This window comes from Bubalus bubalis, chromosome 4 (genome assembly GCF_019923935.1).
Source record: "Bubalus bubalis isolate 160015118507 breed Murrah chromosome 4, NDDB_SH_1, whole genome shotgun sequence".
In the NCBI taxonomy this organism is placed as follows: domain Eukaryota; kingdom Metazoa; phylum Chordata; class Mammalia; order Artiodactyla; family Bovidae; genus Bubalus; species Bubalus bubalis.
In genome coordinates, this window is record NC_059160.1 from 93,394,938 (window position 1) to 93,419,582 (window position 24,645).

At 50.0% G+C, this 24,645-nt stretch overlaps 2 protein-coding genes and 1 long non-coding RNA gene across 4 annotated transcripts; 2 read left to right on the top strand and 1 right to left on the bottom strand.

Moving 5' to 3' along the window:
- The first annotated feature begins 512 nt into the window (after nucleotides 1-512).
- IGFBP6 (insulin like growth factor binding protein 6) lies at nucleotides 513-4,521 on the top strand. Its single transcript, XM_006046610.3, has 4 exons — nucleotides 513-1,051; nucleotides 3,028-3,167; nucleotides 3,326-3,445; nucleotides 4,213-4,521. The coding sequence occupies exons 1-4, from the start codon at nucleotides 724-726 to the stop codon at nucleotides 4,336-4,338; spliced, it is 714 nt and encodes a 237-aa protein (XP_006046672.1). The 5' UTR covers nucleotides 513-723; the 3' UTR covers nucleotides 4,339-4,521.
- Nucleotides 4,522-5,560: 1,039 nt separating this feature from the next.
- On the top strand, nucleotides 5,561-16,043 carry SOAT2 (sterol O-acyltransferase 2). 2 transcript variants are annotated; one of them, XM_006046613.4, is made up of 15 exons: nucleotides 5,561-5,900; nucleotides 6,338-6,393; nucleotides 7,185-7,321; nucleotides 7,650-7,709; nucleotides 8,057-8,164; nucleotides 9,840-10,116; nucleotides 10,536-10,605; nucleotides 11,190-11,274; nucleotides 11,783-11,828; nucleotides 12,039-12,168; nucleotides 12,783-12,880; nucleotides 13,973-14,071; nucleotides 14,588-14,723; nucleotides 15,230-15,375; nucleotides 15,592-16,043. In XM_006046613.4, exons 1-15 carry the CDS (start codon nucleotides 5,792-5,794, stop codon nucleotides 15,640-15,642), a joined length of 1,608 nt encoding a protein of 535 aa, XP_006046675.2. In that variant the 5' UTR covers nucleotides 5,561-5,791; the 3' UTR covers nucleotides 15,643-16,043. The 2 variants fall into 2 exon arrangements, with proteins under 2 accessions (XP_006046675.2, XP_006046674.2); XM_006046612.4 differs by having other exon boundaries at nucleotides 5,563-5,912.
- On the bottom strand, nucleotides 9,569-10,008 carry LOC112584608. The gene is made up of 2 exons (XR_003108914.2): nucleotides 9,867-10,008; nucleotides 9,569-9,774 (listed from the first exon to the last, which is right to left on the bottom strand). It is a non-coding gene; the product is annotated as an uncharacterized LOC112584608 (long non-coding RNA).
- Nucleotides 16,044-24,645: the final 8,602 nt, after the last annotated feature.

A 24,645-nucleotide genomic window follows, 5' to 3' on the forward strand; every position in this document is an offset into this window, starting at 1 on the left:
GGCGTGCTCCCCCGCTTTTCCAGCATTCCAACATCCTACCCAAGTCTGGCCCCATCACCTGCCTTCCCCTCAGTCGCGTTTCAGGGAAACTTTCTCTTGCTTCTCCCTCAGCTTTGCTCTTCCTCTCCTCGCCCTCGGTTTACTCTCCCCCATCAGCAGTCGGTTCTCCCAAGACCCGACTTCTCCGTCGTCTCCGCCTTTTCTCTCTTTTCTTCGCCCGCATCCCCCTCCCGACCCCCACACCACCCCTTCTCCGTCCACTTAAGTCCGCCATCTTCTCCCTCCCCACCGGAATCCCTGGGTCTCCTTCACCCGCCACACACACCCCCGAACTGGCTTTCAGGTTTCCCCCTCATCCCAACTCCGGTCCTCTCCAGCTTCCACCACTTCCCACCCTCCAGGGCCTCCAGCCAGCTGTCCAGCTCCCAAATTCCGGGCGAGATTCCCGGGAACAAAGCAAGAAAAATCAGAGTAATTTGGGAAGAAAACAGAAACTGGGAAGGGAGGAGGTAGAGAAGAGTGGGGAGGACCCAGGTGGAGGGGGGGCCTCTCCAGTCCCACCCAGTTTAGGGAATGCCCCTGCCTTCTCCACACGCCCCCCCTTCACCTGGCTCTTAAAGGGCCCGGCCCCTGCCGGCGGCTACTTAAGGCAGAGGGGCGGCGGCGGGCAGCAGCTTCGCTACGACTGCTCTGGGAGGAGTGGACGGGGCGAAAATCCTGACCATGACCCCCCACAGGCTGCTGCCGCCACTGCTGCTAACTTTGCTGCTCGCTGCCCGCCCAGGAGGCGCCTTGGCAAGGTGCCCAGGCTGCGGGCAGGGGGTGTCGGCGGGTTGTCCAGGGGGCTGCGCGGAGGAGGAGGATGGGGGGCCGGCGGCAGAAGGCTGTGCGGAAGCTGGGGGCTGTCTCAGGAGGGAGGGGCAGCAGTGCGGGGTCTACACTCCCAACTGCGCCCCAGGACTGCAGTGCCAGCCGCCGGAGAAAGAGGATTTGCCTTTGCGGGCGCTGCTGCAGGGCCGGGGCCGCTGCGGCCGGGCGCGCACGCCCTCGGGTGAGTCCGCCGCGCCCCGCCCCTGCCCCGCCCACGGGAGCCCCGCAATTCTGCAGACTGGGTCCCGAGGGATGAGCTCGGGCAGATGGACGCTTCCTTCTCCCTATCTCTGGCAGATTCCAAGCAGTGCCTGCTCCGCTCCTTGTCTTTTCTTCGCCCTGACACCCTGACTTTCCCTTCCCATCCTGAGCTCCGGGAGGGGGGTGGGAGGGAGGTATATGTTGGGGGGTGAAAGAGCAAGTGCGGGGAGCTCCTACAAGGCTGGAGTGAGGCTGCCGGCCCTAGGGGTGAAGCAGGGAGATGTCTGACCCGGCAACCTTTTTTGCCCCCTCAGCCTATTTTCTCTTGAGGGGAAAGGGAGGGTTGGAAGGGTTTAGGGAGTTGCTGTATGCCACAAAAGCCCAGCTCCTTCAGCCCTAGACGCCCAAGCTGGAGAAAGCACCCAGACATTGTTCCCAGCTCCCACTTAGAAAAAGAGGGAAGAGAACTCCAGACTCCCAAACCCTGAACACACTGAGAAATATCTCCTTTTAATATCAGGGTGACCAAAGCACCTGAACGTAGAGTGAAAAATAGAAGATGGCTCAAATCCAGAGCTGTTTTAGACTAGACTAGGGTCAGGGGGTTGGCGCTGGCCCTCTCCCCCGCCCCCAGGGGGAGGGTTAGAGGTGGGAAAAGAAGGAATCTGCCAAATCAGGGTTATGATTTAAAGCTTTTCAGAACCCTCCACCCACCTCACCGCACCCTAAGCCAGAGAGGAGAATAGAAGGCTGAGTCATTGAGTGGGTGGGACAGAAGTGAGTCAGAACCTGAAAGATGGGGGGCAGCAGGGAGATGCGGAGAGCAGGAAATGTAAACGGTTCCCACCCCAAGGGCATCTGAGCACTTCCATGGGAAGGGATGGGAAATCAACTTTCAGTTTCTTTCAGTCCCAAATGCCTGGGTCCAAGCTGCTTGGGGTTCTCCTGGAAAGTGGTGGTCTGGGTGGGTCAGAGGAGGCAGCTGGGAGCATGGTCATGGTAGGATACTGAATAGAGAGAATGAGAGGCAAGATCTGAGAAGTGTGAAGGAAGAAGGATCAGACTTGGGATTGCAGAAGAAATGGTTCTTGGGTTTTTAGATGGGAGCAACTGTCTAGGCTTGAGGTCTGGGGCTGAGCAGAGCTTGTCTTTGTGCGTGGAGAGGGAGAGACATCACACTTCAGGGCTCATAATATTTCATTTCTAGCTGGGGCAAATTCCAAGCAGCGCCAACTCTCCTCCGTGTCTTTTTTTCACCCCGACACTCTGACTTTCCCTTCTCATCCTGAGCTCTCCCCAAGCCCCCCCAGTACCGTGCGTGAAACTTTTTTCAGAGAAGGGAGCAGCCCGCAGGTTGGAACCTTTCATTTCTGCACCTTTACAGCCTGCCCTCCTTCCACCTCCTGGTTAAGGGCTGAATCGCACAGGTTCCTGGGACCGCGGGAGTTGAGCTTGGCAGAGCCTCAGGGGACCAAAAGGCCCCCATTGCAGTGCCCCTAAATTAACTGTGTCTCCGGCCTGGGAGGGCTAGGCTGAGTCACATTAGGGTCACAGGGAGGACACACATTCCACTTGGGTCCCTGCTGACCCCCTCGCATCGCCGTTTCTCTTCGGCCCCATCTCCCTGGTTTGGTGCGCCCCCTGCTGGCCTCCTGTGGAACAACCAGGCCTTTTTACCCGAAGTCCCAAGGCTCTCTATCAATGCATGTACGGTATTGATTTTCGCTTTCCAAAGTACTTGTCTTTTATAAGCCTTAAAACTAGCCTGGGGATATTATCATGAAAGGTAATATCACCATTGTTCAGAGAAGGAAACCTAGGCCTTGAGAAGGTAACAGTGGAGCCAGACTCTAAGCCCCATCACTGCTCTGAAAACCCCGCTCCTTTCCACTTGACTCTGTTTGACATTTGGTTGATTACCGGGCTCTTCTTCCACCATTCCTCTTGCGGCTGTAGGAGAGAATCCCAAGGAGAGTAAGCCTCAAGCAGGGACCGCTCGCTCGCAGGACGTGAACCGCAGAGACCAACAGAGGAACTCGGGGACCTCTACCACTCCTTCCCGGTCCAGTTCTGGGGGCGTACAAGACACTGAGATGGTGAGTTTGGGGCTGGCAGGATGCAGAAGGGGTGGGGAGCCCTGGAGATTCTCCTCTGAGACCACTCCCTTGGGCTTGCCAAAGTCTCCCATCCCAGTCCTGGGAGCCTGGCTGGTGGGCCCAGCAGGCTCTGCAGCGGAGCTGTCCCTCCCCCCAAGGGTCCCTGCCGCAAACATCTGGACTCCGTGCTGCAGCAACTCCAGACCGAGGTTTTCCGCGGGCCTCACACCCTCTACGTGCCTAATTGTGACCATAGGGGCTTCTACCGGAAGCGGCAGGTGAGGCCATTCCTCCCCTCCCTTGGCCCATAGTACAAGATGATTGGGTTTTACAGAGTTGGGGATTTACAGAGTTGTATAAATGAGACGCTGCCCTTCCTTTAGGGCTCTCCCAGCTTTAGGGCCACACATAGAGAATAGCCGACTGCAGCTGTGGGAGGGGTTAGATTATCTAAGTGAAACTGAAAGTCGCTCAGTCCTGTCTGACCCTTTGTGACCCCCATGGACTGTATAGCCTGCCAGGCTCCTCTGTCCATGGGATTCTCCATGCCAGAATACTGGAGTGGGTAGCCGTTCCCTTCTCCTAGGGATCTTCCCAACCCAGGGATCGAACCCAGGTCTTCTGCGCTGCAGGCGGATTCTTTACCATCTGAGCCACCAGGGAAGCTCTTAGATTATCTAAGGAACATCTAACTCTGAGAGAGGTTCACATAAGCATCAAAATCACCCTGCCATGAACATCAGTGGCAGAGCCCCACCCACAGAGCCTGAGAATTTGCATTCTAACGTGGCCCCTAGTGATTCTGTTGGTTCAGAAACCACACTTTGAGAACCATGGCTCTAGCCTAGAAGAACAGGCACGCTCTGGTGGGTGGAGAAGAGAAGCCACGGAAGGGAAGCCAGTGGGGCTCACTGTCCTGAGAACACTCAGATGTTTCCACAGACTCAGACTCAAGAGTCCACAGCCCGTTCCCCACCCCGGGGCCCCTCCCATCTCTCCCGCTGGAGCCTCGAGGCACCTCTGATCTGTGTGCCTCTCTCCCCAGTGCCGCTCCTCCCAGGGGCAGCGCCGAGGTCCCTGCTGGTGTGTGGATCGCATGGGCCAGCCCCTGCCTGGGTCTTCAGAAGGTGGCGATGGAAGCTCCCTCTGCCCCACCGGCAGCAGCGGCTAAGCCTGGGCTGGGGGCTGCAGGGCCACTGGCAGGAGCATGGGGCCGTCCTCTTGGGTTATTTGTTGAGTGATGGGTAACTACATGTTCAGGCCCTGCCCCACTGTCGCCCTCACCCCTGGGACCTCACATGTGGAAAGATTGTTGGTGTCGGCTTGGGGTGTTAATAAAGCTGTGTTGGGGGGATCTCTGGTTTATGTCTCTCTGTTCACCTCTCACATTTATGGAGTCACTGGCCCTTCTTTCTACCTCCGTCCAGCCCCCACATAGAAGCTCTCTTCTCTTGTGGACTGCCCTCAGTCCTTCCTGCCACACGCGGAATGACAGAGACAGCCACTGGTAGAGGTTTCACAGCCTCAAGCCTCACCCAACTGCCCACCAGGGAGTGGGAAGCAGAAGATGGGGCTGGGGAGACGTTGAGGCCTTGGCAGGCCTTGGTCTGAAGTTTTGACCTTGTTTCTACCATTGATCTTTGGACATAAAAGGAGAGGAAGCGTTAATAGTTAATCCCCACCAGGAGCTCAACAAAGAAAAACTCGAGGCACTTACCCTTCTGTTACTTCATATTAAAAAGGGAAGGGAATTAGTATTTATTGTGTTCTTGCCATGGGCCATGCCCTGGACCATGTGCTTTTACCTGGACTACTTCATTTTGTGCTCACCTTGTGAGATAGGGACTTTTGAACCTGTTTTTCAGAGGAGGAAACTTCAGCTTAAACTATTTGGGTCCTTTGCCTGAAATTCCACAGTCAGCAAATGATCGCGGAAGGATTGAAATCTGGTTCTTCCATACGTGATAGTGCTGGGCATCCCCAGGTGCTGAATAAGTCTTTGTTTTGTCTCCTGTCTGCTTACCTGCTAACCCAAGCAGGTGTAGGAAGAGCTGGTGTCCAGAGCCCCAGCCCCCAGCTCCCCTGAGGGGCCACAGCCCCGCAGTTGTCACCGGTGCCCACCTCACAGAATAGTCATCACGTGCACACAAAGCTGTGTTGACAAGGTTCTCTCACACACCTTATGGTCTCAGGGAGCTGAGTGCCCTGATACCTGAAGATGTTGCTGACTCCTCCCCAACCTTCAGCCTACTGAGCAGGTGAAGCAGCCATACCAGGTGATAAGCCTCAGAGGAGCAAAGTCCCCCTCCCCATGACGTGTATGGGTGCAGAACCCCCATTTTTGTGGGAGAGAGCTGGGCATGTGGATGGTGGCTGGGGGTGTTTGTTGGTGGGGTGGGGTGGGGCAGGGGAATCTCGTGACAGCCAACAAAGCAGAGCATACAGCTGAGATGGTTCTGCCTTCTGGATGGGGACAGGGGATCAAATAACCTATAACCCCTCCTCCTGAAAGGACTTTAGTCTTTGGTGCTGTCAGAGGTACCGAGATAAGCGCTCAGCCAGGCAAGCTTGCAGGAAGGGAGAAAACACTGATCAGCTGCCACTGCCCGGGCAAGACTCACATCATGGAGCCAAGGGCGGCCCAAGTGCGGAGAAGAGAAAGGCTAGGAAGACAGCAGGAGGACCGGCCCTCCAGAGAAGGGGAACCCCGCTCTGGGGGTGCAGAACGCCCAGGTGGCGTTGGAGGTGGGGATGCGCTGGCGAGAGGGTGCTCCTGCTATCTACCTTCTATCCTTCCTGCAGACCCCGGCCTCTGCCTCCTAACTCCCCAGCTGGGGAAATAAGGAGAAACAGGCTATTCAGTGCCTTCCCTTGTCTTTCTGACTCTTTTTCACCCCAGTCGGTGATTAAAGTAGCTTCTTGTTCCCTGGGTACCCTGTTTCCAGTAATGTCCTCAGGCTCCCCGGTTGCCAATGGCCTGCTCAGCCCCTGCAAAAATACCCTCCTTCTGATTACCCCCACCCCTCTCACCCTCCCTACCCCAGCCATGATACTAGATGTTGACTGGTTGTGGGGAGGGGAGGCTGCTGAGCACACAGAAAGCAAACTTGCTGGACAGAGAAAGCCTCTGGGTCTGCACTAGACAGCAAAACCCTAACTCCTTTTCCTAGGAAACGCGGAGGTGCACAGAGGCCCAGATTTGGTGCAATGGACCCAGCATATGCAGGTGAGGGATGTCAGAGGTCAAACGGATGGTCCGGGAGTAGAAGGAGGAAGCGGTGAGGACTGGTTTGGTGATAAAGACAATTTGTTCTTGGGTTCAAACCTCTCAGATCAGGGTAGCTATGCTATGTTAAGTCACTTCAGTCATGTCCGACTCTGGCGACCCCATAGACGGCAGCCCACCAGGCTCCCCCGTCCCTGGGATTCTCCAGGCAAGAACACTGGAGTGGGTTGCCATTTCCTTCTCCAATGCATGAAAGTGAAAAGTGAAAGTGAAGTCGCTCAGTCGTGTCCGACTCTTGGCGACCCCATGGATTGCAGCCTAACAGGCTCCTCCGCCCATGAGATTTTCCAAGCAAGAGTACTGGAGTGGGGTGCCATTGCCTTCTCCGAGATCAGGGTAGAGCTAAGAGTTAAGACGGAGGAGTTTGAAACACAGGTCCTCAGGGGAGGAGCACAAAGTCTGCCGGTAAACAGTCTTCTGTTAGCAGGACTGGAGGTCAGGAGAGGAAAGGCTGGGGTCAGGGAGGAAAGAGTAGGAGCAGAGATGACGAGGCGGTTGCGGGTCAGATCCAGAGACTGAAATCCTCTTTCCTGCATCCTCACAGCTGCCCTGGGAAACCAGAGGGAGTTAAATTGCGGGAAAGGGGGACCTCTGGGCAGGAGCCATGCTTGTTTTCTGTCCATCTTGGGCCCTTAGCAGTGTGCCTGGCATGGAGGGAGCTTCCTCCCATGAATGGGAGGAAGGCTGACTGGATGAAGGGACTGTGCACCCTGCCCTGCTTTGTCCTGCAGGCTGTAAAGACACAGTTGCTGGAGCAAGCGCAGGGCCAGCTGATGGAGCTGCTGGATCAGGCCATGTGGGAGGCCGTTCAAGCTTACCCACTGCAAGACAGACCAGTACCCTCCGTCCCTTCAGACTCCTTGCGCAAGTAAGAGTCTCAGGAGCCGGGGGCTGGGGAGCGGCTGTGTAGCCTCCTTCATAAGCCACAGATGGTATCTCCTGTGCCCTTTTCCAGCATGGATGTAACTTTGACTTCAGTCTTCCCTTATCGCCTCTGTCTTCCTGACATTGACTAGTACTGGGCTTTGCTCTCCATTGGCCATGAGCTTTTCACCTCGTCCTGCTTGCTGGCCCTAACCCTGATCTTCCCCTACTACTGCCCTTGGCTCCCAAGTAGTGACCTCCTGCAAAGCCCTACGCTCTGCTTATAGCCTTCTGCCTTTGGTTCCTAACCCAGAACAACTGTCTCAATTCAGGACCCAGGAGCCGTCCCTGGGGAAACGAAAAGTTTTCATCATCCGCAAGTCCCTGCTTGAGTAAGTCAGGGGTGAGGACAGGGGATGGGGAAAAAACAAAGAGCTTTGTCTGGGGATCCTGGACACCTCATTTGTCATCCTCAGGCTCTAGGTGGTTTGGGAGAGGATGTGGAGATGGTTTCTAAGGTTCTGTTTCTCCTTTTGCCCTGGGCATAATCGTGGAAGAAAGGCCACCAGGATGAGTTGTCTGGGCTGGAAAGGGCTTTGGACAGAAGTCCCAGCCGTACCACAGCCTGTCACTTCAAGTTCCCAGTCGCTAGGCCCCATCCCCACTGTGTGCAGTGCCTGCGCAGGTCTGCACCACCTCAAGGACTCTCCCACTGACATTCAGGGCCCTGTCCTTCCAGCGAGCTGATGGAGGTGCCGCACTTCCGCACCATCTACCATATGTTTGTCGCCGGCCTGTGTGTCTTCATCATCAGCACCCTGGCCATCGACCTCATTGATGAGGGCAGGTAGGCACCCCTCCCTCTCATAGGCCCGCAGACCAGATCAGAGCACCCGGGTTCCTAGAACTCCACCTGCCACTGGGGCCCCATAGAGCAGATCCATTTGATTATTAGACACACATCAACATTGCTTCCAACCACCTTCCTACCCCCAAAGCCCTCTTAGATTTCCCTGCACAGCCTTGGATGGCCTTTGGTCTGTTTACCCAGGATCAGTCCCCTGGGGACACTAGGCCCCCACTCACGTCCTCTGGAACCCTTGTCCTGAGGCAGACATGCGTGTACATGCACTCGTGAGTGTGGTTCCCACCTCACTGCTCTCACGCACTCTGTTCCAAGACAGTGCTTTCAGTTCAAGCAACCTTCAGTGAGTCCACGAAGTACCAGCCCTGGGGGCCAGAGGATGGGCCATGCCTCTGTCTGTGAGGCATTCCCAGTCTTGTGGGGAAGACGGATGTATGCACACAAGAGCCCAGGTTTCCCTACAAAACCCCTTCCCTCTCTGGGATGAGCCTTAGGGGACTGCGGACCCTTGGGGGTTTGGATTTGCATGATCCCGCCTCACTCTCCAGATAACTTGCTGCTGCTAAGTCGCTTCAGTCGTGTCCAACTCTGTGCAACCCCATAGACGGCAGCCCACCAGGCTCCCCCGTCCCTGGGATTCTCCAGGCAAGAACACTGGAGTGGGTTACCATTTCCTTCTCCAATGCATGAAAGTGAAAAGTGAAAGTGAAGTCGCTCAGTCGTGTCCGACTCTTCGCTAGATAGCTTAGGAAGCAGTAAAAGGAAAAGGACCAAAGATTTGCAGGTTCAGCAACAGCACTTCCTTTTGATAAAATTGTTGTCAATCCTTATAATTAAGGATCAACTCTCAGTAAATTTTCAAATATATGCAGAGTGACTGCTCCACCATCCCCTCTATCCCAGATCACTCCCCAGAGGTAACATATTTAACAGTTGTTAAGAGTTCCCGTCCAGGGCATTTTCCATGCCTCCACTTCCAGATGTAAGAACCAAGGGGATGTATTGGAGGGGGGAGGGGAGGGGCTTACATTACTAAGATACTTACTGTACCTTTTGCTTCCTTTTCACTCCCTAAAGACCCACCTTAGAGATCTTTCCATGTTGCTCCATTGATTTTAATGGCTGCAAAGTCTGAAAGTGCCAGCTTTTGATCATTTAGTTCTTTACTAATGGATTTATAAATCGCTTCTAATTTACCATTACAAGCCATGCACCCCTTTTCGGCCACGCTGTGTGGCTTACTGGATCTTAGTTCCCCAACCAGGGATTGAAGCTGAGCCACCGCAGTGAAAGCGCGGAGTTCTAACCACTGGATCTCCAGGGATTTCCCGAACTATATACGATATATATATTATATATATATATATATAATTTTACACCGATACATAATGTTGATGATTTTATTTATTGGTTTGTGGCCGTGCTGGGTCTTCTTCGCAGCATCCAGTTGCGGGGAGCAGGGGCCACTCTAGCTGTGCTGCAAGGGCTTCTCATTGCGGCGGCTTCTCCCGCTGCAGAGCAGGGGCTCAAGGCCCGAGAGCGTCAGTACTTGCAGCAGGTGGGCTCAGTAGTTTGTCTTCCAAGAGCTCTGGCTGCAGAGGAAGGGGACAAGGATGGGCCTCACGCTTGTCTACTTTGTCGCCTCCCCCACTCCCAGGCTGATGATGGAGTTCGATCTACTGACCTTCAGCTTCGGACAGCTGCCCTTGGCTCTGGTGACGTGGGTCCCCATGTTCCTGTCCACTCTGCTGGTGCCCTACCAGACCCTGCGGCTGTGGGAGAGGCCCCAGTCTGGAGGGGCCTGGACCCTGCGGGTGGGCCTGGGCTGCTTGCTGCTGGCTGCCCACACCGTGGTGCTTGGCATCCTCCCAGTCCACGTGGCAGTGGAGTATCAGCTCCCGCCAGCCTCCCGCTGTGTCCTAGTCTTTGAGCAGGTAGGTGGTGGGCAGGACCAATGGTGGGGTGGGGCCCCTGGGAGAGAGGGCAGTGGATACTGTATTGGTGGGGGCGGAGCTAATTATCAGGGGCAGAGTCCTTTGGAGAGATTTGAGCCAACCAGCAGTCTCCAAACAAATGTAAACAAATGGACACTGCTATGCAAATATAATCATATAATCGAAGGGAGTTGGCCGGCTAGAGGCTCTGCCCTTTCTGGTACTCCTTTACCCTAGATTCATCCCAGCAGCCGTCTGTGTTAGGCTATAAGACTGTCCAACAAAAAGATAAAAGTATGGGCTTTCACCATACCAAGTTTACAGTCTGCCCCTCTCCCTGTGTAAACGTGAACACAGAGAGGTTAAGTGATTTGTGCAAAGTCCCACAGCACCTTAACCTCTTTTCTATTCCACCTCAGGTCAGGCTCCTGATGAAAAGCTACTCCTTCCTGAGAGAGACAGTACCTGGGACACTTTGGGCCAGAGGAGGTGAGGCCTTCAGCGGGCGCTGCTGTGAATTCAGTCCTCTTGGTTGGTTGAATGAAGCCAGCAGGTGCAAGAGCCTCATAAAAGCTCCAACTTTCTAAGCCCATCTTGCCCACAGGGCACACCTCCAGCCGCCAACTGGGCTCTCTGGGCCTTAGTCAATCGGCGTTCTATTAGGTCCCACTTCTGAGAGGCTGCTCTACTGCCCAGGACTTCTGGCTCATCCTTATTTAGACCCAGGGTATGAGAGCCTTATATGAGAAAGTCAAACCAGAAGGAGAAAGAATCGGGTGGTGGGACTTGTGGGTGCCAGATGAAGCTCTGGCCACAGTAGGTCTTGTGCCAGAAAAGGGGGGAGGATACCTGGAATGGAAGCAAAAGGAGGCTGTTGAAAGGCAGGTTCAACTCCTGCCCAGCTTCACCTCCTCCCCCGACCTTCACATCCCCTATCCAGGTGCTGACCCACCCTACACCTCTATCCTCTCCAGCTCTATTCACCAGTCGCACTGCCCTTCCCTGGCACCCCGCCCACCTGTGTCCTCTCTCCCTTCCCTCTTCACTGACAGCCCCCTCTTACTCCTCCTCAGGTGAGGGGATCCGGGGCCCCAGTTTCTCCAGCTACCTCTATTTCCTCTTCTGCCCCACACTCATCTATAGGGAAACTTACCCCAGGTAAGAGTCTGCACCCCCTTCCCCACATGCCCAGGCCCACCAGGGACCCAGGCCTTCTACTCTCCTCTCCCTGAGGTGTTTAGTCTCAACCCAGACACTGGCCACTTTCTCAGGAAGCACCTCACAGTAAAGATGGGAATAAGGGACAGATACGTTACCCCTTCTTCTTGCCCCAGCCCATGGTGGTGCAAGGGTGACTGACTGTCCTGGTTTGCCCAGGACTGCCCCAGTTTGCCCAGGATTGCTCCAGTTTTAGCACTGAAATTCCTATGTCCTGGGAAACCCCTCAGTCTGGAGCAAACTTAGGGGACACTTAAGCTAAAATTCCACTTGTCATCTTTGTTAAGGAAGATCCAAAGTGTTCTAGATCCCCACCTCCCCAGGTAATCCTCGCAGGCCTCAGCAATTGAGAGAGCTGTGGATAGAGGGCCCTGGACGCTATGCCTGCAGGGCAGGAACAAGACAAAATGATGAGAAACATACTGTCTCCATTCCATTGCTGCAACAGGACACCCAACGTCAGGTGGAATTATGTGGCCAAGAACTTTGCCCAGGTCAGCAGACAGAGTCGAAGCGTGGAGTACCTGTGACTCATGGTGGCTGAGGGGGCATTTTTGGGAGCAAAGTAGGGGAGGCCCGGAAAGAGGTCAAAGGGTTGTGCAAAGAGAAGGGAAGGCAGACGCTGGGCCAGAGTCCAGTTCCAGAGGAAGGGGGCAGTTGCCAGTGACTCCTCTCAAAGTTATGTGTCCTCCACCCCTCTCCAGGCCCTAGGCTGCGTGCTCTACGCCTGTTTCATCCTGGGCCGCCTCTGTGTTCCTGTCTTTGCCAACATGAGCCAGGAGCCCTTCAGCACCCGTGCCCTGGTGCTCTCCATCATGCATGCCACCTTGCCAGGTATCCCCACTGGAGGCAGAGCTGCAGAAAGCTGCACCCTGGAGAAGGCTTAGCAGGGGGCTCCCCTCTCCTCTCACTCTTAGTTTCAACACCTTCTCCCTCTGACATCTGCCCGCTCCTATGGGTGCTCATTGTCAGAGTCTCACTTCAGACTGGGGCTTCCCTGGTGGCTCAGCGGTAAAGAATCTGCCTGCCAGTGCAGCAGACACAGGTTCGATCCCTGGGTCGAAAAGATCCCCTGGAGAAGGACATAGCAACCTACTCCGGTATTCTTGCCTGGAGAATTCCATGGATAGAGGAGCCTGGCGGGCTACAGTCCATGTGGTCGCAAAGAGTTGAACACAACTTAGCGACTAAACAGCGGCAGCACTTCAGATTGCCGTCCTCTCCCCAGCCTCTCCCAACAGGCAGAGGTTTTAACATTCATCTCTATGTTCCAACATCAGGCATGGGCTTCATAAGCAAATGGACTGAATGAATGAATGCATAAATTAGTGAATGATTAATAAGTGATTGGTAGGTTGCTGGGTGAGGGCTTCCTGGGAGGACCCGGGAGGTTCATGGGGGACCAGGGAGACCAGTCTGACGTGCAGCCCCTTGTCTTCACTCCCCAGGCATTTTTATGCTGCTGCTCATCTTCTTTGCCTTCCTTCACTGTTGGCTCAACGCCTTCGCGGAGATGCTACGATTTGGAGACAGAATGTTCTATCGGGTGGGGCCTGGACCTGGGCCACCTGGGAGCTGGATGCAGGGAGAGCTAGGGAAGGACGTAGGGGAGGATGGTGGCTATGTTGGTTCTCACCTTGATACCAAACCAGGTGCACTGGCCCAATTCTAAGTCAAACACTGAGACACCGAGATTTACAGCAGAGAAACGGTTTCTTCAACAAGTAAGGAGAAGTGAGAACAATCTCAGATTTGCTTCCCCAAAGGCCAAGGGCTTGAGATATTTATAGGATAAAGAAGCAAGGAGACCTTAGGCTTTGGAAAAGTGATTGGAGGTAGAGAAAGGGTGAGGTAATCAGTGTTCTGCACAGGCGTATCTGAGTTACATGCTTCTTCATGGGATGCATGTTAAGAATGGAGGCACTTGGCATGATCTGAGGGTGGAGTTTTTGGCTCTCTGATGTCAAAAGGTCATTCATCCAACAGCTTTACAGGCCCAGTTTTAGGGTCAGTGGTCCTAGCCAGTCTTAGCCCACTTGAACTAGACAGGAGCCAACTTCAAGTTCCTGGAAAATGTATGCGCCTGTTTGCTATAGTGACCCATGCATCAGAGGTGTTCTCTGTATGGGGATGGGTAAGGAGTCAAAAAAAAGAAAAAAATAAGGCTTTATCAGTGAAGGCAGGTTACAGCAGAAGAATTTTTAACAAACTGTTCCCTTACCTGCTATTCTGTAAGACAAGCTCAAGAATTTCTGTTAGTCACCAGTTTCTGTTAACCCCAAGGGGCACGATTTCAACCTCAGCTGTGCTGTCTGTCTCCCACAGTGAGAAATGTGCTCCTCTGGGTATGCTTATAATGTCACCCGTCCACCTCCTGATCAGCCAGGGCTCACAGCTTTTGTGGGGATGGTACTTTGGAATCTTCTTCTCCTGAGAGTAGACAGGGAGGGCAAGGGCCCCAGGGCCTGAGGAAGGAGTTAGGCGGATGCTTGCTGTCTCTCTCCTGCCGGGAGCCAGCCCTTGCAGAGAACACAGCCAGGGAATGGGAAGCAGGGAGGGGCAGCTGGGAGCTGGGCAGAGACGGGGCCCTGATGATCACCTCCTCCCCCGCCCTGACCCCATCCCACCCCACCCCCAGGACTGGTGGAACTCAACATCCTTCTCCAACTACTACCGCACATGGAACGTGGTGGTCCATGACTGGCTGTACAGCTACGTGTATCAAGATGGGCTTTGGGTACGGGCTCAGCTCCCACAGTTAACAGAACCTCTCTGGGACAGCCGCTCTTTCCCTTTCTCTGCACATTCCATTTTTTCTAGACCTAAGGGCCCCTTTGACTTTCACCTCCCTCATTCTACCCAACCCAGTGGGCAGAAAGAAAGTCCTTCTTATAATCTGACTTCCTTCCTTCCTTGTCCTCAACTACACCTCCTCCACAGGGCATGTCTCCCCTCGTTAGCCTTCTAAGGAACATGCATATAGCAATTTTCAGTTACTAAGAATTTTCCCATACTGTATAATCTGAACTGTAAGCCTGAGAAGTAAGTATTATTATATCCCCCTTTTGAAAGTGGCCTCTAAGGCCCAATAGACTAAATATAATGCTTTTAAGAAAGATATGTCAGCCTTTCTGATCCCAAAGCCCATATTCTTTCCACCATACTACATACCCTCTGGCTTCCTTAAGGAGGGGTTCTTTGCAGAGGGGGCTTAGGGAGACTCACTCTACCCTCCTCCCCCGACCCCTGCCAGCTCCTTGGTGGCCGGGCCCGAGGCGCGGCCATGCTGGGCGTGTTTCTGGTCTCAGCAGTGGTCCACGAGTATATCTTCTGCTTCGTCCTGGGATTCTTCTACCCCGTCATGCTGTTGCTCTTCCTTGTCTTTGGAGGTGAGCTTGGCCTCTGTATGCCCTTGTAGAGACATCCCGAGGGAAGAGTCTTGGAGATTCCAGACTGATGGGAGAGGCCATGTACCCAAGACAGAAGGTGGTGTGCATGCCTCTTGGGGGAAGGCATAGTGCTGTCTGTGAGAGGTGGCGGGGCAGGGGACTTGGAAGCTGGGAAGGAGGTAGCATGCAGAGGCAGCACAGGGGTATCCTGGAGGAGGGTACAGTGGGAAAACACTTCTGGCTGGAGAGGAGCATCTGCGCAGGGCACACATAGAGGGAGACAAAGGGGAGAAAACTGGTGTGGGCTGGGAGGTTCAGTAAGGGAGCCAGGAGAGTGACGTGTAACTGAGGAATCCTGAGGCCTCCGTGGGTGCCTGGAGTTGGGCTCAAGATCTTCCTCAGTCTTTCTGTTCCAACTCTTCCCTGTGCCCTGAGATAAGAAGGCAGCCAGGAAGATAAATTACAGGTGTCTGGAGCTGAGCTGACCACCCTTCCTCCTGCATCAGGGCCACTGAACTTCACAATGCACGACCGGCGCACGGGCCCAGCGTGGAACGTGCTCATGTGGACCTTGCTCTTCCTGGGCCAGGGCATCCAAGTCAGCCTGTACTGCCAGGAGTGGTATGCACGACGCCACTGCCCCCTGCCCCAGGTAAGCGGCCATGACCACCCCCACCCTGCCCGCTCAGCTCCTCACCCAGGAGGACACGCCTCCTCTCCCCAACAGCCAGCCCCCTATTGCTGCCCCATTCAACAGCCATGGTCAGGGGCCAGGGCCCGGTTTGGGGACGATGGGTTCCCATGTCTTAGATGCATAGGGTAATCCCTGGGAGGGATCTTATTCAGAACTCACTTTTCTCTGGCACAGACAACCTTCTGGGGGCTGGTGACACCTCGATCTTGGTCCTGCCATACCTAAATGCCAGGGTACTGTCACTGCGCAGATGACACCACCAAGTTCTTCTCTGCCTGCAAAGTCTGAGACCAGGGCTCCTCTCTGCATTCTCAGACCGAGCTCTGAGTCAAGGGGGCCTGCCATGCCTGACCCCACCAGGGAACTCCAGGGACTGAGATCTGTGGACCTGTGAGCATAGACTCAGAATGGTGATGACTCTTGAGCCCCCATCCCTGTGGACTGGGCAGAGGGCCCCCTCTCACTCCATGGCTGTTCAGACTGGCAGAGACATGAAGGATCTTACAGATTTGGTGAATGTGGCTTGACTTAAAGCAAGCTGAGGTATCAAGGTCTGAGAAGGATTTGTTTCTTTGTACTCTTTCCAATACAATAATAAACTGTATGTATCACTTTTTATTCATTCATTCATTTGTTGAAGACCCATTTTTTTGGCCATGCCACACAGCATGTGGGTTCTTAGTTCCCCGACCAGGGATCCAACCCACACTCCTTGCATTGGAAGCACAGAGTCTTAACCACTGGACCACCGAGGAAGTCCCTTGAAGATCCACTTTTAAAAACTTTTTACAATTGAAGTATAAGTTGATTTACAAGGTTAATTTTTGCTGTACAACAAAGTGATTTCTTCTTATATGTGTGTGTGTGTGTCTGTGTATGTGTGTGTGTGTATGCCCAAAACTCAAATTATATTCTTTTCCATTGGGGTTTATCCCAGGACATTGAGTATAGTTCCCTGTTGTTTATTCATTCTATATATAATATAGCAGTACCTGTTGTTTAATCATTCTATATATAATAGTTCATATCTCCAACTCCCAGTCCATCCCTCCCCAACCCATCCACCTTCTGGGCAATCACAAGTCTGTTCTCTATGTGAAGACCCATTTTTAAAAAAACTTTTATTTTATACTGGAGTATAGCCTATTGTGATAGTTTCAGGTGGACAACAAAGCAGCTCAGCTATACATGTACATGTCTCCAACTTCCCTCCCATCTAAGGTTGCTGTATAGCATTGAGCAGAGTTCTCTGTAATAGGTCCTTGTTGATTATCCATCTTAAATATAGCATTGTGTACATGGTGCCCAAACCAGTCAGTTCTAAAGGAAATCGACCCTGAATATTCATTGGATGGACTGATGCTAAAGCTGAAGCTCCAATACTTTGGTCACCTGATGTGAAGAGTCAACTCACTGGAAAAGACCCTGATGCTGGGAAAGATTGAGGGCAGAAGACGGAGGTAACAGAGGATGAGATGGTTGGATGGCATCACCAACTCAATGGACATGAGTTTGAGCAAACTCCAGGAGATAATGAAGGACAGGGAAGCCTGGAGCGCTGCAGTCCGTGGGGTCAGAGAGTCACACATGACTTAGCAACTGAGCAACATGTGGACGACCCACTTTCGACAGGCATGATTAAAGAGTGTGCCTGCAAGGCAGGACTTTGTGATGGGAGGGGCTGAGGGGCTGAGTGACATCCTCCCTTATCTTTTCTCTGCCACCCCAATCCGCCCCAAACTCAAGTCACTCCTTCTTCTACCTCTACTCCTTCAGATCACATTTCCACAACCCTTTAATCCTTCTAATCCTGGCAACCTCCAGCACGTTTTCAGAGAGCACATAGCTGGCCTCCTTTCCTTCAGAGGACCCAGGAGAAGAACCTCCTATACAGACCTTAGCCAAATCTTTTAACTTAACGAGCTTCAGCTTCCACAACTATAAAATGGACATTTAGGGAGTTCCTTGGTAGTCTAATGGTTAGGGTTTGATGCTTTCACTGCTGTGATTTTCATTGCATTTGACTTTGCAATTGTAGTTCAATTTCTGAACTTTCTGTTGTGTTCCATTTATTTATTTGGTCTTTCTTTACACCAGCACCACACTTTCATGATTACTGTAGCTTTATAATGTCTTGAAAACAGGTGGTGTAAGTCATTCAACCTTCTTCTTTTTCAGTCATTTTGCCTATTTGAAGTCCTTTGAATTTTCATTATAAACTTTAGAATCGGCTTGTAAGTTTCTTTTAAAAAAAGAAAGAAAAGTCTGCTGGGATTTTGATTAGAATTACACATTATAGCTGTAGACCAATTTGGATAAAATTGACATCTTAACAAAATTAAGTTTTCCCATCCATTGATATACTATATCTCTCCATTTATTGAGGTCTTCTCTAGTTTATGGCAATAACATTTTGTAGTTTATAGTGCACAGGATTTGCACATTTTGTAAGAATCTCCCCTAAGTATTTCATATGTTTTAATGATATTTTTAATTACAATTTCTGATTGTTAATTGCTAGTACAGTGAAGTCAGCTCTTTTTTTGGCTGCCCTGGGTCTTCATTGCCGAGCATGGGCTTTCTCTAGCTGCAGTGAGCAGGGGTGCTCTCTCGTGGTGCACGGGCTTCCCTTGCTGTGGAGCACAGGCTCTGGGGCACGCAGGCTCAGTAGTCATGGCACAGGGCCTTAGTTGCCCCCCACCCAGCTGTGGGAATCTAAACTCCCTGACTAGAGATCAAATCTGTGTCCCCTGCCTTGGCAGGTGGATTCTTAACCGGTGGACCACCAGGGAAGTCCCAATCAACTGATTTTTGTGTATTATCCTTGTATCTTTAAACCTTGTTAAATGTACTAATTATTTTTAGGAGTTGCTTACTTTTGAAGACTCCAAAGGATTTTCTACAGAGATGGTCATGTCATCAGCAAATAAAGATAATTTTATTCCTTCCTTTCCAATGTTATTTCTTTTTCTTGCCTTACTGCACTACCTGGACCCTCCAGTGTTGGAAAGAAGTAGTGATAGTAGATATCTTTGCCTTGATCTCAGGGAGAAGCATTCAGACTCTCACATTAATGTTAGCTGTAGGTTTTTCATGGATGCCCTTTATGAAGTTTAGAAAGTTTCTTTCTGTTTCTAGTTTGCTAAGAATTTTTCTTTTTTTTTCTTACCAGAAATGATGTTTAGGAAATTCCCTGGCAGTCCAGTAGTCAGGACTCAGTGCTTTCACTGCTGTGGCCTCGGGTTCAATCCCTCCTGGTCAGGGAACCAGGATTCTGCAAGCCATGTGTCATGGCCAAAATATAAAATAAAAATAAATGGATGTTTAATTTTGTCAAATGCTTTTTTCTGCATCTACTGAGATGATTATATATTTTTTCTTTTTTTAAACTTTCAGTATGTAAATTACATTGAGTTAACATTCTGGAATAAATCCTACTTAGTGATGTTACATTTTTAACTGTGTCATTTGTTTCTATTTACTAAATTTTTAAAAATAATTTTGCATCTCTGTTCTCAGGGACTCAGTTCAGTTCAGTTGCTCAGTTGTGTCCGACTCTTTGCGACCCCATAAACTGCAGCACACCAGGCCTCCCTGTCCATCACCAACTCCTGGGGTCCACCCAAACCCATGTCCATCGAGTAGGTGGTGATGCCATCCAACCATCTCATCCTCTGTCATCCCCTTCTCCACCTGCCCTCATCAGGCTCTTTTCCAATGAGTCAGCTCTTCGCATTAGGTGGCCAAAGTATTGGAGTTTCAGCTTCAATATCAGTCCTTCCAATGAACACCCAGGACTAATCTCCTTTAGGATGGACTGGTTGGATCTCCTTGCAGTCCAAGGGACTCTCAAGAGTCTTCTCCAACACCACAGTCCAAAAGCATCAATTCTTCAGCGCTCAGTTTTCTTTATAGTCCAACTTTCATATCCATATATGACCACTGAAAAAACCATAGCCTTGACTAGATGAACCTATGTTGGCAAAGTAATGTCTCTGCTTTTTAATATGCTGTCTAGGTTGGTCATAACTTTCCTTCCAAGGATCAAGTGTCTTTTAACTTCATGGCTGCAAGAATTGATGCTTTTCAACTGTAGTGTTGGAGAAGACTCTTAAGAGTCCCTTGGACTGCAAGGAGATACAACCAGTCCGTCCTAAAGGAGATCAGTCCTGGGTGTTCATTGGAAGGACTGATGCTAAAGCTGAAACTCCAATACTTTGGCCAATACTCCAATACTCATGGGAACAGCTGACTCATTGGAAATGACCCTGATGCTGGGAGGGATTGGGGGCAAGAGGAGAAGGGAAAGACAGAGGATGAGATGGCTGGATGGCATCACCGACTCGATGGACATGATTTTGAGTGAACTCCGGGAGTTGGTGATGGACAGGGAGGCCTGGCATGCTGTGATTCATGGGGTCTCAAAGAGTCAGACGCAACTGAGCAACTGAACTGAACTGAACTGAATCGCCATCTGCAGTGATTTTGGAGCCCAAAAAAATAAAGTCTGACACTGTTTCCACTGTTTCCCCATCTATTTGCCATGAAGTGATGGGACCAGATGCCAAGATCTTTGTTTTCAGAATGTTGAGCTTTAAGCCAACTTTTTCACTCTCCACTTTCACCTTCAACAAGTGGCTCTTTAGTTCTTCTTCACTTTCTGCCATAAGGGTGGTGTCATCTGCATATCTGAGGTTATTGACATTTCTCCCGGCAATCTTGATTCCAGCTTGTAGCTTCCTCCAGGCCAGCGTTTCTCATGATGTACTCTGCATAGAGGTTAAATAAGCAGGGTGACAATATACAGCCTTGACGAACTCCTTTTCCTATTTGGAACCAGTCTGTTGTTCCATGTCCAGTTCCAACTGTTGCTTCCTGACCTGCATACAGGTTTCTCAAGAGGCAGGTCAGGTGGTCTGGTATTCCCATCTCTTTCAGAATTTTCCACAGTTTATTGTGATCCACACAGTCAAAGGTTTTGGCATAGTCAATAAAGCAGAAATAGATGTTTTTCTGGAATTCTCTTGCTTTTTCCATGATCCAGTGGATGTTGGCAATTTGACCTCTGGTTCCTCTGCCTTTTCTAAAACCAGCTTGAACATCTGGAAGTTCACGGTTCATGTATTGCTGAAGCCTGGCTTGGAGAATTTTGAGCATTACTTTACTAGCGTGTGAGATGAGTGCAATTGTGCGGTATTTTGAGCATTCTTTGGTATTGCCTTTCTTTGGGATTGGAATGAAAACTGACCTTTTCCAGTCCTGTGACCACTGCTGAGTTTTCCAAATTTGCTGGCATATTGAGTGCAGCACTTTCACAGCGTCATCTTTCAGGATTTGAAATAGCTCAACTGTAATTCTATCACCTCCACTAGCTTTTTTTTTTTTTTTTTTCTCCTTCCACTAGCTTTTTTCATAGCTATTGATTTGTAATTTTCTTGTAACTCCTTCATTTTGCTGCTGCTGCTGCTGCTAAGTCGCTTCAGTCGTGTCCGACTCTGTGCGACCCCATAGACGGCAGCCCACCAGGCTCCCCCGTCCCTGGGATTCTCCAGGCAAGAACACTGGAGTGGGTTGCCATTTCCTTCTCCAAAGCATGAAAGTGAAACGTGAAGGTGAAGTCGCTCAGTCGTGTCTGACTCTTAGCGACCCCATGGACTGCAGCCTACCAGGCTCTGCCGTCCATGGGATTTTTATGAGCGCAATTCTGGCCTCAGAATTAGTTGGGAAATACTGCCTTCATTGATTTTCTGAGTTTGTGTAGAAGTGACATTTTAAAAAATTAAATGTATGGTAGAGTTCAGCAGTAAAGCCACCTGAGACCAGAGTTTTCTTTGGAAAAAGGTTTTCAAAATTTAAGTTCTTAAATATACTTAGGGTTTTTCAGGCTACCCATTTCCTCTTACCTGAGCTCTAGAAGTTTGTGACTTCCAAGGAAATTGTCCATTTCATCTGTATTGTCAAATTTATGGGCAAGATTCAGGACTTTCCTGGTGGTCCAGTGGTTAAGAATCTGCCATGCAATTTAGAGGACACCGGTTCGATCCTCGGTCAGGAAACAAGGATCCCAGGTGCTGCAGGGCAACTAAGCCAGTATGCAGAAACTACTGGGCCTGGGTGCTGCAAGCCTGCACGCCACAGCTAGAGAGCCCATGGGCCACAAGGGAGGCCCCCAGTGCTGCAGCCAAGACCTGACGCAGCCAAATACATAAGAATCTTTTTTTAATTTATGAGCAAAATTTTATTCATAATATTCCTTCATCCTTTTCCATGTCTGTAACATTTGTGGTTACCTCCATTCTCGCATTTATTGTCTTTTTTTTTTTTGGCCATGCCAAGGGGCATGCAGGCATGCGGGATCTCTTCACCAGGGATCCAACCCATGCCCCCTGCATTGGGAGTGTGGAGCCTTAACCACTGGACCACCAGGGAAGTTCTTTCATTTCTGATATTGGTAATGGGGTGTTCTCTCTTTTTTTTTTCCTTGATAATGCATGACTTCAGTTTATCAATTTTATTCATCTTCACACAAAAAAAACACTTTTTGGGTGCATTGAGTTTCTCTATTGTTTTTCTGTTTCCAACTTCACTGATTTCTGCTATGATCTTTTTAACTCCTTTGTTTCTTACTTTGGGTTTAATTTTCTCCCCTTTCCAATATCTTAAGGCAAAAGCTGAGGTCTTCGAAATCTTTTTTTCTTTATAATATAGGTGTTTGGTGTGTAAATTTCTCTCCAAGCAGTGCTTTAAGTGCCTCCCAAAAATCTGGATATGTTTCATTCAGTTCAAAATATTAGTACTTCATATTTTCACTTTTCATCTTTGGTCTGTGGGTGGTTTTGAAGTATGTGCCTTCATTTCCTAATATTTAGGGGACTTTCCAGATATCTGTTTTATTTTTTAAAAATATATCTTAATGTTTATTTATTTTGGCTGTGCTGGTCTTTGTTGCTGCATGCAGGCTGTCTAGCTGTGGCGCAAGGGCTTCTCTTTGCACTGGCTTCTCTTGTTGCGGGGCACAGGCTCTAGGGTGTGCAGGCTTCAGTAGTCGTGCCACATGGGCTCAGTAGCTCTGGTGTACGGGCTTAGTCATTCTGTGGCATGTGGGATCTTCCCGGACCAGGGATCAAACCCATTTCCCCCACATTGCAAGGCAGATTCTTAACCACTGTACCACCAGGGGAGTCCCTCTGTTTTATATTTCTAATTTAAATCATTTTGATCAGAGAACATGCTTTGTTTGATCGGCATTGTTTTAAACTTACTGATGCTAGTAAACTAATGCTCAAAATTCTCCAAGCCAGGCTTCAGCAATACATAAACTGTGAACTTCCAGATGTTCAAGCTGGTTTTAGAAAAGGCAGAGGAACCAGAGATCAAATTGCCAACATCCACTGGATCATGGAAAAAGCAAGAGAGTTCCAGAAAAACATCTATTTCTGCTTTATTGACTATGCCAAAGCCTTTGACTGTGTGGATCACAATAAACTGTGGAAAATTCTGAAAGAGATGGGAATACCAGACCACCTGACCTGCCTCTTGAGAAATCTGTATGCAGGTCAGGAAGCAACAGTTAGAACTGGACATGGAACAACAGACTGGTTCCAAATAGGAAAAGGAGTTCGTCAAGGGTGTATATTGTCACTCTGCTTGTATGCAGAGTACATCATGAGAAACGCTGGACTGGAAGAAACACAAGCTGGAATCAAGATTGCCGGGAGAAATGTCAATAACCTCAGATATGCAGATGATACCACCCTTATGGCAGAAAGTGAAGAGGAACTAAAAAGCCTCTTGATGAAAGTGAAAGTGGAGAGTGAAAAAGTTGGCTTAAAGCTCAACATTCAGAAAACGAAGATCATGGCATCCAGTCCCATCACTTCATGGGAAATAGATGGGGAAACAGTGGAAACAGTGTCAGACTTTATTTTTCTGGGCTCCAAAATCACTGCAGATGGTGACTGCAGCCATGAAATTAAAAGACGCTTACTCCTTGGAAGGAAAGTTATGACCGACCTAGATAGCATATTGAAAAGCAGAGACATTACTTTGCCAACAAAGTTCCATCTAGTCAAGGCTATGGTTTTTCCTGTGGTCATGTATGGATGTGAGAGTTGGACTGTGAAGAAGGCTGAGCGCCAAAAAATTGATGCTTTTGAACTGTAGTGTTGGAGAAGATTCTTGAGAGTCCCTTGGACTGCAAGGAGATCCAACCAGTCCATTCTGAAGGAGATCAGCCCTGGGATTTCTTTGGAAGGAATGATGCTGAAGCTGAAACTCCAGTACTTTGGCCACCTCCTGCGAAGAGTTGACTCATTGGAAAAGACTCTGATGCTGGCAGGGATTGGGGGCAGGAGGAGAAGGGGACGACAGAGGATGAGATGGCTGGATGGCATCACTGACTTGATAGACGTGAGTCTGAGTGAACTCCGGGAGTTGGTGATGGACAGGGAGGCCTGGCGTGCTGCAATTCATGGGGTCGCAAAGAGTCGGACACGACTGAGCGACTGAACTGAACTGAACTGAGACTTGTTTTACTGTCCAGAATGTGGTCTATCTTGTAAATGTCTAGTGGGCACTTGGAAACAATATGTTGTTGGGTGGAGTATCTATAAATATCAATTAGATCAAATTATTTATTGGTATGGTTCAATTTTCTATGTCCTTACTAACTTTTCAAATATTCTATCAACTACTGAAAGAGAGATGATATAATAATTGTGGATTTTTATATTTGGTTTTAGTTTCACATATTTTTGAAGCTCTTTTAAAAGTAATTTTTAAATTGTTACACAATTTTTAAAGGTTAGTTTCCATTTACAGTTATTACAAAACATTGGCTGTACAATCCATCCTCGAGCATACCTTACACCCGAGAGTCTGTGCCTCCCGCTCCCCCACCCCTAGCCTGACCTTCCACCTTCACTGGTAACTGCTATCAACTGTTGTATCTGTGAGTCTGAGGAGCTCTTTTTGAAAGTGCATAAACATTAGGTTATGCCCTTTTAATAAACTGACCTCTTTATCATTATAAAACAGCCGTTTTTATCCCTTGTAAAATACTTGGTTTGAAATCTATCTCATCTAATATTATAATCACATTGCCTTTCTTCCAATTAGTGTTAGCATGCTATATCTTCTTCCATCATTCTATTTTTTTCATCATTCTATTTAATGTATTTGTTTCTTTAAAACAGGTTTCTTATAAGTAGAATATAGTTGGGCTTGCTT